The sequence below is a fragment of the Emydura macquarii genome, unplaced genomic scaffold (genome assembly GCF_026122565.2).
Source record: "Emydura macquarii macquarii isolate MOO-44397 ecotype Brisbane River unplaced genomic scaffold, CSIRO-AGI_Emac_v2 contig_3345, whole genome shotgun sequence".
Classification (NCBI taxonomy): Eukaryota; Metazoa; Chordata; order Testudines; family Chelidae; genus Emydura; species Emydura macquarii.
In genome coordinates, this window is record NW_027133482.1 from 5,814,074 (window position 1) to 5,828,363 (window position 14,290).

General features: G+C 50.8%; 1 protein-coding gene across 3 annotated transcripts in view; it reads right to left on the reverse strand.

Moving 5' to 3' along the window:
• The window catches only part of DYSF (dysferlin), a 273,511-nt gene extending 260,142 nt beyond the window's left edge, over positions 1-13,369 (reverse strand). For 2 of the 3 annotated variants that reach the window (XM_067533631.1, XM_067533629.1), the window contains exon 1: positions 13,238-13,369. In XM_067533631.1, the coding sequence (XP_067389732.1) occupies positions 13,238-13,325 (88 nt within the window). In that variant the 5' untranslated portion in view covers positions 13,326-13,369. The remainder of the gene's footprint in view (positions 1-13,237) is intronic. The other variant, XM_067533632.1, reaches the window with a different exon arrangement.
• Positions 13,370-14,290: the final 921 nt, after the last annotated feature.

Below are 14,290 nucleotides of genomic sequence, written 5' to 3' on the forward strand. Positions count from 1 at the left end.
TATGGACTAATCTGCCCAGATAGTTAGTGACGTCCTCTCCCCCCCACCAAGACGGTATCAGAACACCTTCCAAATGTTAATTAATTCATCATCCCCACACCCTTGTGCGGTAGGGATGTAGTGATACTTCAACTGTAAGCTCCTCCAGGCAGGGACTGTCGTTTTGTTCTGTGTTTGTACAGCACCTTGCGCAACGGGGCCCTGATCTACCACTGGTCAAGTAAATAATTATTCCCCTCAATTGACATAGAGGGAAACTGAGGCAGAAAGTGATTTAGTAACAGGGTCAATGTTATGGAGACTCTGCACACTGGGAATTAAACTCATGAGTCCTAAGCCTTAACCACAAGTCTATGCTTCTGCTGTAGTGTGGTCCTGAGTGCCGAACTCTCGTAGGTCTCAATCTAGTTGGCCTGGCTCCCTCAGACCGGTGATGCATATAGCAATAGGGGGAGGATTTCACATGTAGTGGGGGAAATTCTCTGCAATGCAGGGGGCCTAGGGAAGGGCGCACACACATGACACCCGGCTCTAACTCTAAAAATGGCACCCATGGGGTCCACGCGTGTCCTCTCAAACACACGCCGAGCAAATCTGCTAAGGCGACACGTCAAAAGAAGGCTTTTCTAGCTGCCGGCCCCAGCAGGGCCCCGCGTGGGGGGGGTCTGTGAGCCGGGGGAGAGAGCCATCTTCTCTTCCACCCCCTCGCCAGGAACGAAAGGCGAAGCAGGTCCTCAGTGACGTTGGCCCGTGCCTCCCTGCCTTCAGTGGGGTTCACAGATGGACCTTAGCAAAGAATTGTGCAGCTGGTGCCCAAGAAGAACTAGACCCCGGCTCCCTTCCCCTGGAGCTGAGCCAGCCGGCAGGGCTAACAGGCGTAGAGCCCAGCTTCCTGGCCCGCGGCTGGCTGGTGTGAGTTTGCTGCCCGTGTGTGTTACGTGGCCCTGCAGCAAAACCTGGCTCTCTAGCTTGGACTAGCGTAGAGACTCCTGCTTTCTGTGGGGAGTTCAGTCCCTGTTTCAAACCCTGCTGTTAGCACAACAGCCTCCCTCATGCTGACTGTGTAGCGTAAACAGGACTGAAAAGCATCAGTGACTTCGTGCAGCTGCTAACTCCAGCAGCTGTGACTTCGCACTACAGAGCAGAGCTGTTCCCTGCATACAGCAGGGATCTGTGTTACACAGCCACTTTGCAGAAGAGACCCAGGTTTTAAGGCCCATTTCAGTCCTGGGTTTGAACTCCAGGGTCTGATTCTGACCTCACCGGCACCATGGCAGCCCATCCAAGTCAGCGGAGTTTCAGCCCTGTACAATGGGGGTGAGTGTGCTCAGAACCGGTCTAGGAGACAACTCGTTGCTGTGCTTTGTCCGTGCTCTCCGCACCGTGGGGAATTTCAAGCACCGTGCCGAACACACAGACAGTGTCATCATTTCCCAGACTTGCTAATCATGCACCAGCCCCGGCCCACAAAGCCGCGTCTCCTGGCTGGGGACGCAGCAGCACTAAGACCGGCTTCTTGCTGCGCACCCCACCTGGCTAACGATAAAGCACAGTGGGGAAGAGACATCAAGGAGCTGCCTCAGAGGAGACAACATTTCAGGGACAGGTATAACCAAAAATCCAGACCAGGCTCCTGGGTGCGTTATCCTGCCACTGTGGAGAACCGTAACCCAAGGGCTGGGTTATTTGCCACCGTAACCCAATGGCCGTCAGCCAGGCCCATGAACCACGGCCTAGTGGCTATTACCTGCTAGCAGTTAAAACTGTGGCCAGCACCATTTTATTGCTAACTATGGTTCAGTGCCAGACTTAAAGGGAAGTTCTGCTCTTTACACCACAGTAAATCTGGAGTCACTCCACTGACTTCAGTGCTCCGGTGTAAACAAGAGCAGAACCTGGCTCACTGGGCCAAATCTTAGCAGCAGAACAATCATTCAGTGCAGTGTAGCCATCAGGTTCCCAGTCAGTGCACCCCCCAGTAATCCCCTCCAGAGTACAGGACGTTGCTCTGCTGGTATAACCGGCTGTGTGCTGCTCAGACAGGCATGGCCACACTGCTCAATGTGTAACTCACCGGCCATAGCTACTCTGCCATCACTGAACCCTTCAACTGGATTTAACGCAGCAAAGCTTTTGGCCCAAATCCCATAGTCAGATCGAGGCAGATGCAACGGTCTGGCCCTGCGGATCCAACTGCGGGCTCAGGGCCTCTGTGGGGCAGGACCGCTATTCTGTACATGACTGCGCAAGACCTAGCATGGTTTGTGCCCAAAATAACAATGTTTTGGGGGGGCTCCACAGAGGAACGGGGTCCCCACTAGCAGGATCAGGGCCCATGTGTGTGAGGCACCTTGCAGTGGAGGAATGCTGAGCGGTGTTGTTCACATAATACTAGCTGGGAGTGTGGTGTCCACTGCATGGAAAGATACTGGAGCAACCCAACAGTGACCTGCAGAAGGAAACAAATTGGGTTTGTACCATTTCTGGCATCTTTATGATGAATGAAGGAGGCTTGAAAATCGGCTTTTGAATTTTTTCAGTTTCTGTTTTTTTACATTAGAAATTCAGGACTCATCTACTCAGCTTTTCCCGGGAGACTCCCTGGGCACCTGGAGAATGAGCAGTGTTCTATCAGCGGATATATAGCTGAGGTTAGTCCTGCTTTGAGCAGGGGGTTGGACTAGATGACCTCCTGAGGTCCCTTCCAACTCTAATATTCTATGATTCTATATAGCAAGGAAGTGAAACTTGAGAATAAGAGCCTGGAGGATTTCATTGTCTGAAAAACTGGACGTGGGCATGGAGAGCAGGAGCGTAGCCCAGGAGTGTGAGCGCACCACGCAGGATGAGCTGTTGTGGATTCTGAAGGACCAATCAGACATGCTAAGGCATCTGGCTGGGCTTCAAGAAAAGCAGCTTGAGGCTAGATTCCCTCTGCAGCCCCTGGAGAACAGCCAGCAAACATCACCTGTTCCCAGTTCCCCTCCCCCAAGTGCTCCAGGAGATGGGGGTGGAGGTGCAGTATCCCGTCCTTCCACTCAACACCGGGAGAGGGTACTAAGAACAAAAGGTGGCCATTTGAAGACCTTTGATGGGCAAGATTTCTGTGTTTTCACAGACAAGTTGCCTTTGATTCTCCCCTCCCAGTTTTATCACACTGTTTGCCCAAGGTTCAACTACTTTCCTGTTCTTTCAGATTCTTTATGTTTGTGCAATAAAAGTCAGCATTTCACAAATGAAATACTCTTTATTTATTCCAGTCATGGTGGTTGGGGGGAAGGGGAGGTGCTGGGAAACTGATGCACCGGAGGGGATGGTCTGGGAAAGCACAACACAGATAAGCAGCGCACATTACTGTGGCTCATTACTGAAACGGGTTTTCAAAGCCTCCCAGAGACACAGAACTCCTCGCTGGGCTCTTCTTACTGCCCTGGTAACTGGCTGCTCAAAATTAGCTGCCAACCTATCTGCCTCCACATCCCACCCCTGCAGAAACTTCTCTCCCTTTGCCTCACAGATATTATGGAGCACACAGCAGGCAGCGATAGCAATGGGGATGTTGCTTTCACTGAGGTCTAACCTAGTAAGCAAACTGTGCCAGCGACCCTTTCAACATCCAAAGCCACATTCCAGCACCATTCGGCACTTGCTCAGCTTATTGTTGAACCGTTCCTTACAGCTGGCCAGGTGCCTAGCGTATGGCTTCATGACCCATGGGAGCAAGGGGCAGACTGGTCTCCCAGGATCACTATTGGCATTTCAACATCATCAATGGTTATTTTACAGTCTGGAAAGAAAGTCCCCAATTGCAACTTTCTGAACACACCTGTGTTCCTAAAGATGCACTTTTCCCAACCTCCCACGTTTATGTCGGTGAAACGCCCCCTGGGGTCCACCAATGCTTGCAACACCATTGTAAAGTATCCCTTCTGGTTTATGTGCTCTTTGGCAAGGTGGTCTCTTGCCAAGATAGGGATATGCGTGCCAGCTATTGGCCCACTGAAGTTTGGGAACCTCATTGCAGCAAAACCATCCACTATGTCCTGCACATTGCCCAGAGTCACTATTCTTCTTAGCAGAAGTCGATTAATGGCCCTGCACACTTGGATCACGGCAGCTCCCATGGTGGATTCACCAACTCCAAATTGATTCCCCACTGACCAGTAGCAGTCTGGCGTTGCAAGCTTCCACAGAGCAATGGCCACTCGCTTTTTCACTGTCAGAGCAGGTCCTATTTTAGTGTTGCTGCACTTCATGGCTGGGGAAAGCGCTGCACAAAGTTCACGGAAAGTGGCTTTCCACATTCAAAAGTTCTGCAGCCACAGCTCGTCATCCCAGAGCTGTGTAACGATGCGATCCCACCAGTCAGGGCTTGTTCCCGGGACCAGAAAAGGCGCTCCATCGTGTTCCACTTCTGCACGACTGCCAGCAGCAACCAGGAATTGTTTCGTTCTATGGCTTGCAGGAGGGCTGCTTGAATGACGTCGCAACGTTCCATGTGGCGGCTTCTGTCTTGGCTCTGGAAATACTGCAGGATAAGGTGCGAGCTGCTTGTAATGCTCACAATAGAGCACACAGCTGCGTGGGCTCCATGCTTCTCAGGCTCTGGCCTACGCACGGCTAAGCCAGGCTTTTGAAAAAAAGACGCAACAAAGTATGGGTTGTTTGCTGTTGATATCAGAGGAGGAAAGGAGAAGACTGACGCAATATTCCCATTCCCCCCTGCAACAATGTTTTGGTCCCAGGAGGCTTTGCAAGCCCTTCCCAAAGCCCCTGCAGCTAGTCGCACTGTGGGATAGCTACACATGGTGCACTGCTCCGTGCCGCGATACAAGCGCTGCTAGTGCGAGGGCAGTCCGCCGACACAACGAGCGTGAAGTGGACACGTCCGACCCACTTTATCACTGCGGTGGCTGGATGTCGACCTAAATTAAGTTGACTTAACTTTATAGTGCAGACATGCCCTCAGGCTTTGTGGGCTGCAGTGATTTTCCAGAGGTCTAAAAGTTTGGCCCCAAGACATTGAGCCCTGCAATGCCTACGTCACTTTTCGGATCTGGGCTCATGTCTTTCAAGGTTTTAGCACTAGTAGATCTCATCCTCTCACATCTAGTTTGCCCTCATAGGTTAGAGGAGGTTTTTCCTGCTTTTTCAACTCCCAGTTGGTTTCTTAACTTGGAATGAACTAGTCATTGAACTGAACCAGCTGAGTAAATCTAAACGAAAAAAATACTCTCTCTTCGCCTGCAGAAAAGGTATTGCTGTCAAAAGCTGGCTTAGCCCTTCAGCAACCTCTGGTTCCAGGTCCTTAGCCAGTGACTTCCCCCTCGTTCAGCAGCCTGACTTTATTTTAAACTTGGCAGCAAATATGTACTACTTAATATTATTTTTGTGTTTCATTTCAATGATTTTAATAGAGTACAAGAAGTTTGGGTCTTAACCTAAGTTGTCCATTTTAAATTTAGTTTTAAATAAGGTTTATTTAAAAAAACAAATCAAAAAACAAATCTGTATTTAATTTAAATAAAAAAATCCTATTTAAATTAAAAAATCTGATTTTTTTATTTTACATTTTTTTTTATTTTTATCCCCCCTGGGTTGAATTAGGGTCTCATCCAAAGCGTATTGCCTTCAGTAGGCGTCTATATTAAGTTTGATGGGCCTTGGATCAGGTCCTCGGAGATTCCTAGGCCAGAAGGGACCATTGTAACCATCTAGTCTGTCCTTCTGTCTCTCACGGGCCAGAGACCTGCCCCACTATAATTCCTAGAGCAGATCTTTTAGGAAAACATCCCGTCTTGATTTAAAAATGGTCAGTGATGGAGAATCCACCACGACCCTTGGTCAGTTGTTCCAATGGTTAATTACTGTCCCTGTTAAAAATGTACTCCTTATTTTCAGTCTGAACTTGTCTACTTTCCACTTCCAGCCATTAGATCGTGATAAACATTTGTCTGCTGGATTGAAGAGCCCATAATTAAAATATTAGTTCCCTATGAAGATCCTTCTGGCCTGTGAGCAAATCACCCCTGAACCTTCTCTGTGTTAAGCTAAATAGATGGAGTTCCTGGAGATTCTCACTAGAAGGCAGATTTCCTAATTCTTTAATCATTCTTGTGGCTTTTCTCTAAGCCTTCTCCAATTTATCAACATCCTTCTTGAACTGTGGTGGACATAGCATTCCCACAGCGGTTTCAGCCGTGCCAAATACAGAGTTAAAATAACCTCTCTGCTCCTACTGGAGATTCCCCTCTTGATATGTCTCAGGGGCACATTACCTGTCTTGGCCAGAGGGTCCTGAGAAAAGCAGTGGTTTTTATTTCAATTATTGGAAACAATTGGGGCGTTTTGTTTGTTGGTTTTTATTTAACAAACTCAAATGCCCAGTAAACATTTGTGAGAAATTAGGCCTTTGTTCACATCTTCGAGACCTCCCAAGGGTTATCCAGCAAAACCAAGGAAGGCCAGGTGGGAGTTTCCTGATACCACTAAGGCAAAAAATATAACAAGCAGCAACACTGCCCTTCCAGCTCTGCTTTCATCTACGTCAGTAAACCAGAGAGACAGAAGAAGGGTTGGGAGGCACAAACCGATTCTCGTTTTCTTTGCAACTCACTTTTAATAAGGGAAAGAAGCAAAGCAAAAGAAATTAGAAGCAACAGCAGGTAATCAAATTATTCTTTACATTATTTAAAGTGTCTTGAAGGTTTTCTTTTAATTCTGTGAGGCAACACAGAGCAGAGCTTTGGTAGAATACACACTCGGGTACTGAACACAGCACTGGAGAATACCATTTACTCATCCGCCACTTAACCACGGACAAATTAAATCAAGAAGTCTATGTAAGTACCAAATATAACCATACAATGGGCAATATTTTTCCAAATAAGCTCTATACCTTCAGGGTATCCCACAAGGTTTTTGCTATCAAGGAGCATTAGGGTTTGAAATATTGCAGGGTATTTATTTATAATCTTCTGGGTAGATCTGGGTAGATTGCTCATCAAAACTTTTTTTGGCTTTTCTGTGATACAGAAATCTTCATTGACTGAAGACTGCACAGGTTTTCTCTGGCTGTGGGTTAGTTTTTTCTTTCTAGGTTTTGCTTGTTTGCAATGGGGTGAAGCTGAACAGTTCAGGAAGTGAACGACAGAGTTTGTGTGACTGTCTATAAGGACACCGAGAGCCCAGAACAAACACCTTTTAAATCAGTGTTGTGATGTGCTGAAAGAACAGCTATTCTCTGGAAAGAGCAATTATTCTCCCCATAACTTACATGCAGGGAGCTCTCGACTGTTAATTTTTAACAAATCTTGGAAACCTGGGGAAATTCCAAGGGAATGGAAGAATGCTGACATAGTTCCAGTGAAGGGAACTACAGATGGGTTAGGCCGACCTTGATCCCAGGTGAAATAATAAATAGAATAAAAGAACTAGAGACTAAAAATACAATTAAAAATACAATTAACGCCATTAAACCCTGGTATCAAGCAAGGTGGATCAAACAAACCTGTTATTTTTTAATAAGATTATAGGCCTGGTTGATAAAAGCAACTGCGTTGCCATAGTGTACCTGGGATTTTCCAGGCACTTGACTTAGTATCATAGATTCATCAATTCCGCTTTGACCGTCTAGTCTGATCTCCTGCCTGATACAGGCCATGTAGTGTCCCTGAATTCATTCCTGCTTGAACTAGAGCTGATCTTACAGAAAAACATCCAGCCTTGAATTTAAAACTGCCCCGATGGAGAACCCACCACAGCCCTTGGTAAGTTATTCCAGTGGTTAATTACCCTCACTGCTAAACATGTACACCCTTATTGCCCGTCTCAGTTCGTTTAGCTCCAACGTCCAACCACCGTCAGTCGTTCTGATTAAAACATTTGCGTTATGTGGAGTTAACAGGGATGGATCGGAAACTGGCTGGCTGACAGATCAGGGAATGTCGTTGTTAATGGGGAGAGAGTGATGAGAGGGGCTGTTTCCGGCAGGATCCCCAGGAATTGGCTCTTGGTCCAATGCTATTTAAGAACTTAAGAATAGCTACAGTGGGTCAGACCAAGGGTCCATCGAACCCTGTCTCCTGTCTCCCGACAGTGGCCAACACCAGGTGCTTCAGAGGGGATGAACAGAACGGCTGGGAATCAAGTGATCCCTTTAATATTTTAATCAACGGCCTATGTCGACGTACCACATGCGCATGGAACTGCAGCGTTGCACAAAGCCTCAGACTGGCTCTTTGCCCAGGGGTGAAATCACCCAGTGGAGCCTGGGTGCAGCACCTCCCCCCCCGCTTTCAAAGAGCTGCTAACAATGCCCGATCCTCTTTGCCTCCTAACAGGGGCTTAGTCCAGCCAGACTGGTCGACCCTGCTCCTTACCCCTCCCCCCACAAGTTCCCTTCCCCTCTCACCCTCCTCTCTTCACCCCGAGCGGAGGAAGACGATAAGAAGCCCTTTGAAATGCAGCCTTGTGTGTCTTTCCAGCTTGAGATAACTGGGGAACCTTGTTTCTACAACATGCATATTTGCCATTCAGGACGTGCCGCAGGCTGGCTGGACGCCCTCCGGCTGTGGCAGCATTGCAGGAAGCATCGCTAGTGGTTAGGGGAGGAGAATGGGCGTCAGGATTTTGGCTACTGCCACTTTCTTGCAGCGTGGTGCTGAACGAGTCATTCCCCCTCTTTGGGCCTCAGTTTCCCCATCTGATCATACCGATTCCCTCCACAGGCTGGATCAGTGAGGGTTAATGCATTGGTATTTGCAAAGAGCGTCATGTAATCCACACTAATCTATTGTGATTCCCTGTCCCCCTCCAGTGGATACATCACAGGTAGCAGTTACGAGTCGTTCGGTGCCGGCAATTAACAGATCTGGTACTTCAGCTCAAACTACAGAGGATTTTATGTCTGGATTGGAATGCTCCAGCTGTGGTTCCCAGCATCAGATACTCGAGAAAAGCAAAATGATTAATTTTCCTCCTTAGAGTTGCAAGATCCTTTGGTAAAAAGTGAATTAGAATTGCTAATACGTGGATGCCAAGTAATATTCCCTGCACAAGAGAACCGGGGGGTCCAGAGAGCCGGGAAATCCACTGGGGTTTCTGCCAGGATCGCATGTATGAAAGTCCATTAGCCGGGGAACCGTGCAGGTCAGAGGCTTGACACAGAGCCACGGCATAGAGCCGCTCAACGAGTTGCTGTTGATTCTTTGGTTTCTGATGGAAAATGGGGGGAGGGGGGTAATTAAATGGAAATTGCCAAAGAAAAAAATTCTATTTTTGTCAAAATTGTTTAGGTTGGGGGGTGGGGGTGTTACATTAATTATTTATTTTGCTAACAAAACTTGTGGGAGTTTAAAAATGTTCAATTTTTTTACAAAAAACACAAACATTTTCTGTGTTTTTTTTTTTTAAAAACCTTTTTCACTGCTATTTTCCAGTGTTCCCTGACCAGCGCTAGAGGGCGACTTTCTCAGGGCCCATTTCAGGAGGTCACGTCCGGAGTTGGTGGGACTCGACTCTCTTCTCAGTGCATTCAGCGCCCGGACGGTGCTGGGTTTTTTAGTGTCCCATCCGGAAGCCTGAGCTCAGACTTGGCAGGACACAGAGGGGGAAGTAGGAGAGAGAAGACGAAGGCGAGAACGCCTTGCACAGGAGCAGGATGTTCCTGGAGGCCTGATTTCTGGAAGTGCTGACACCTCCCCTCCAGCTGAACCACTGGGGAGCAGCGAGCGCTCAGCACCTCTGAAAATCAGACGATTCTGGTGCAAGACGCGCACTTTGCCATGGCACCAGAGAGCAGAGCTGGGAAGGCTGTTAGCGCCCCTGCTCCATCTCCTGGCCAGTGCAGAATTATCCCCTGTGATATGGTTACGAGTGTTTGCTCCACGTGGGTTTCAAGCATCCCAGCTGAGGGGGTTCCCACCTGCTGCCCTGGGAGAGATGCATCCACACCCCACTATCCGGAAAGCGCGCCTGATATTCACTCTACATTTGCCCCTTCTTAATTCCATGCCACTGCTGCCTCAGTGTCTTCTAAGGAGCTAAAGCATTGCCTCTCTCACGGTGTTTGCCCCGACTGGTCCGTGCACGCTATTATCACAGCCCTACCTTCCTTTGGCTTTGCTCAGCCAGTCTTTACAGGTTTAGCTCTTCCAGGCTTCCCTCATCCCTTCCCCCAGCCTCCTTGGATAGTTTTATGACTCAGCTGTGGGGGGATGGCCTAGTGGTTCGTGCATTAGCATGGCACTGAAAACAGCTGTGTTCAATTCCCAGCTCTGCTATAGATGGCCTGGGTGGCCTTGTGCCAGTCACTTAATCTCCCTGTGACTCAGATTCCCTGCGTGCACAATGGGGGTGACAGCCTTTCCCCACCTCACGGGGGTAGAAGGTGCGGAGAGAAGCCCATTAAAAGACTGCTGAGGTACCCCAGTAACGGGGCCAGATAAGGCAGACATCTCTGAACTCCTTCCACTCCGTCAGGATTTTTCCTGGTGATGGGAAGCCGTGATCTGAATTCAGATTGCAGGCCTGGCTGGATAGAGACGTGCCTGCTGCACTGGCCTTTTCTTTCTGCTGACTCATTTCATTGCAAACTCTTGGCCAATGAGCCACCCACCCTCAGCCCCAGGTCTCGGTCACTAGCACTGCTTACCCACTTTCTCCTTCAGTCACCCTTAGCCTGCTGCCCTGCCCCGGGTACTAGCTGCATTGTTCCCAGCTTGAATCTCAGCGTTGTTTCCTGCGGGAGTGAGGCCCTGATCTCTCCAGGCCCCTTCGGTTCAGCTCTCCGGCCTGGGTTGCAGCTCCTCCCCTTGGAGCCTCAGCTGCACATCTTATTAAAGTGCCATCACTCCCTTTTCCAGATCACTGGTGAAGATGGTACCTAAGGTCACACCTAACCCCACTCGCTGCCCTGTACTTGGCAGCTCCCTCCAGCTTACTGGGACTTGAACCCAGGTGTCCGGAGTCCCAGGCAGACACTACCCAGTGGTGCATCCCCCCTCCCTGCCGCCTCATCGACATCCTCCCCCGCAGAACACCGCCCTGCTCTCTGCGGCTCTCTGGGGTTCCTTCGAGTGCTCCCAACCATGCACTGGCCTGGGCTGTCCCTTCCCGGGAAGCTCTGGTGGCCTCCCCTCACAGGACACAAAACGGACTCAGCCCTGGAGTCCCACTAGCGATTGCTGAACCCCGAGGCGAGCAGCGACACCCGCGAGCCGCCCGGGTCCCTCCTGCTCCAGGAGAACTAAAATAAATGTCCCGATGGAGGCGGATTTCTCTTTGCAGGCAGACAGCTCCGAGCGCCCCAGCTGGGAAGCCGTTCCATGCTGGGCAGCACAACAGGCTTGTGTTATTCCCTGCTCAGAGAGAGAAGCAAGCGCAGCAGGAAGGACTCCTACACAGGCTCTGCCAGGCAAATGAAACAGACAGAGCTACCCCATCCGGCCGGGGGCTGCCAGACCACTTGCCCACGCAGCCCTGAGATCAAATCCCCGCTCGCCGTGTTCCCCATAGATGCCCCCAGCGGTCACCATCCTTCCAGCCACAGACAGGCTGCTCGGTGTTCTGTCCCCGACGCTGGAGGCACTGGAGGCCTGATAGGGAGGTGGGAGTTTCATTGATCGTGTCTGCACTGCACAGCGCTCACTGCTCACCAAAACCCTCCCGCCTGTCCCAGCATGCAGTGGGCCTGGTATAAAGCCAGGGCTGGGTTCTCCAGGTTCTCGCTGGTCATTTCAAAGTCCCGGAGAGCGGACGTCCCCAGCACACGGCCCCGAAACCATCTCTCAGATACCCGGCGCTCCCTCCCACAGCGCCCTCCCTGGTCTCCCAGCCCCTCGTGGGGTGGGGGAAATATCTCCCAAGTCACAGAAGGGAAACTGAGGCCCAGAGACAATGGAATGATCTGCCCGCAGTCACAAAGTGAGTCACTTGCAGAGCCAAAAACTAAAACCCAGGTCCCCACTCCCCACGCTTTAACCACTCTGTTCAGCTTTCAATCCAATTGCTCTCTGGCGGCAATCCTGGCGGTCAGTCTCCCATGCTTTAGTGAGTCAAATTCGCTAGGAGTGAAATTCACCCCTGTGCTAGGGACTTGAGACCGCTTGAGATCCTGGTGGAGCTGAGGTTTGCCTGCAGGGTCTGTGTGCAAGGGTCAATTTCACCCTAAGTGAATCAAGTGGATCAATTCCCAGGGGCAGAGCCTTTTAACCAGGCCCAGGCAGACGCAGCAGCAGCAGCAAAGAGGGGGCTATAAATAGCCTGAAATGAGCCGGCGGCTTTACCAAGTGCTGTTTTCTTGCACCGTCACAGACACGCTTCGAACAGCGAAGCGCAGACCGAGGGGCTCTGTAAAGTCCTGGGGAGAAGGCTCAAGAAACACCGTGGGAAAACATGGGCTGGGGCGTGGGGCAATTGGAATGCAACATGGGAAGTCCCCGAATAATCTGAGACACGTGCTTCCAAGGGTTAAAAAGAGAGAGAGAGAGAGTAACTCGATCGGGAAAGCACAGGCATGGGTCTCTGCAGCCTGGAACAATCCCCAGCACAGACGGCTAGCTCAAAGCCCAGGATTTTCACTCCCTGTTAGGGCCTGATTCCCAAGAGGTGCTCGGCTCCCGACAGGAGCGAGGACGGGGCAATATCCTACAGCCAGAGCAGAGAGTGAATGCAATCGAAGGCCCGGGAAGCCGTGAGAACATCCCCCAGTCAATCCATTCTAAGAAGTACCCTTCACAGGATGTGACCTTTATTCTTCAGTGTCCAGACACCGGCCTCCAGGTTCTGCTCTCAGACCCACCGGGCCTCTGCTAACGTCAGTGGCTTTGCTCCAGTCTGACAGCGGGACCCAGCCCCTGGATTCCGCTCCCACCTCTGCCACGCAATGAGCAATTCATGCTGCTTTCCTGTGCCTCGATTTCCCTTCTGTAAAATGGGGACCACGAGACCCGCCCCCGGCAGAGAGATCGGCGCGCTTCCATTCATCAGCGCTCAGAAAGTGCGTTAGGACCCAGGGCTGGGCGGGGCCAGAGAATGAACAGCAAGAAGAGGTAACGTTATTCTTCCTTCCAGCTCTGACATGTCTCCTTTTGGTTTGAAATCCCCTGTCCAGGGACCTGGGAGGGGAGCGGTTTGGTGTCATTCCCGAGCTGGTGGTGACAGCCACCCTGACTGCACGCTTCTCTTGCCCACTCAACCCCTGCTTCCCTTTCCTGGTGTCTGTCTCCGGCCTTACCTTCAAACAGCACGGAGCAGTAAGCGTCGCTGATGTCTGTGTCCGGTGTCTGGACATTTTCAGCATGGAGAATAAAAACCCTGAGCATTCCTTCCAGCGTCCCCGAGCTCCTCGCTGTCACTGCAGCCAGCCCGGGCTCCTTTCTGTGCTGAGCCATCGCAGGGGCTGGCACATTTATACTTGTCAGCAGCTGGAGAAGGAGCTCTTAAAGGGGAACAGACGCGTCTGAGTTCAGGCTGTGTGAAAAAGGACCCTCTGGCCCAAAGCAACGATGGTTTGTTCAGTAAACGCTCCAGGGCAGGGCCTGTGTCTGCCTTGGGGGTTTATTGGGGTTGACCATTTTGGCAGGACGTATTCCTGGAGGTTTCATCCATGACATAAAGACAATCTTTCTTTCCTGGAGGGTTGGCACCCTGCTGTGTATACCGCCCTGTGGGCGTTACTGCAACACAGCGAACACCACCGAGGAATATTCCCGGCTGATCTGTTGTTGGACATGTGGGGCCATGTTCCGAACACCACAGTCTGCTGGCGGCCCCGTGGCACGTGGTCACCCAGCCCTTGTCTAACGCCGCTCGCGCAGGCCGGTGGAGGAGCTCCAAAGCTTTGAAGTGAGCAGGAGATCCTCAGGCCTCACACAATCCCCGGGAGGTGCTTGCTATGATCTCCACTTTTCAGTTAGGGAAACTGAGGCGCAGAGCAGCGAAGAGAAGGGGACACGGTAGCAGAGCCAGGAATAGAAGCCAGCTGCCCCCCCGCCTCCAACCATTCCGCTTTTGACATGAGACCATCCACCTGGCTCAGGGATGCTCTGTCTCCATCTTCAACTGCGCAAGAGCCGGCTATTTTCAGCAACCCCTCCCTGGCTGTGAAACTCTTTCCCCAGGCTCCCCCACAACCTGAATTTCCTGCCAGCGGGCCTGATCCTGAGCCCCTCCCATCTTCAGCATGGAGGATGCCCAGCCCCTGGCAGGACCAGGCCGATTCCAATCACATCCTTTGGCAAAGCTCCCTGATGGAGAGGTTTCTCACCCAGCTCAGGTACTTATATGG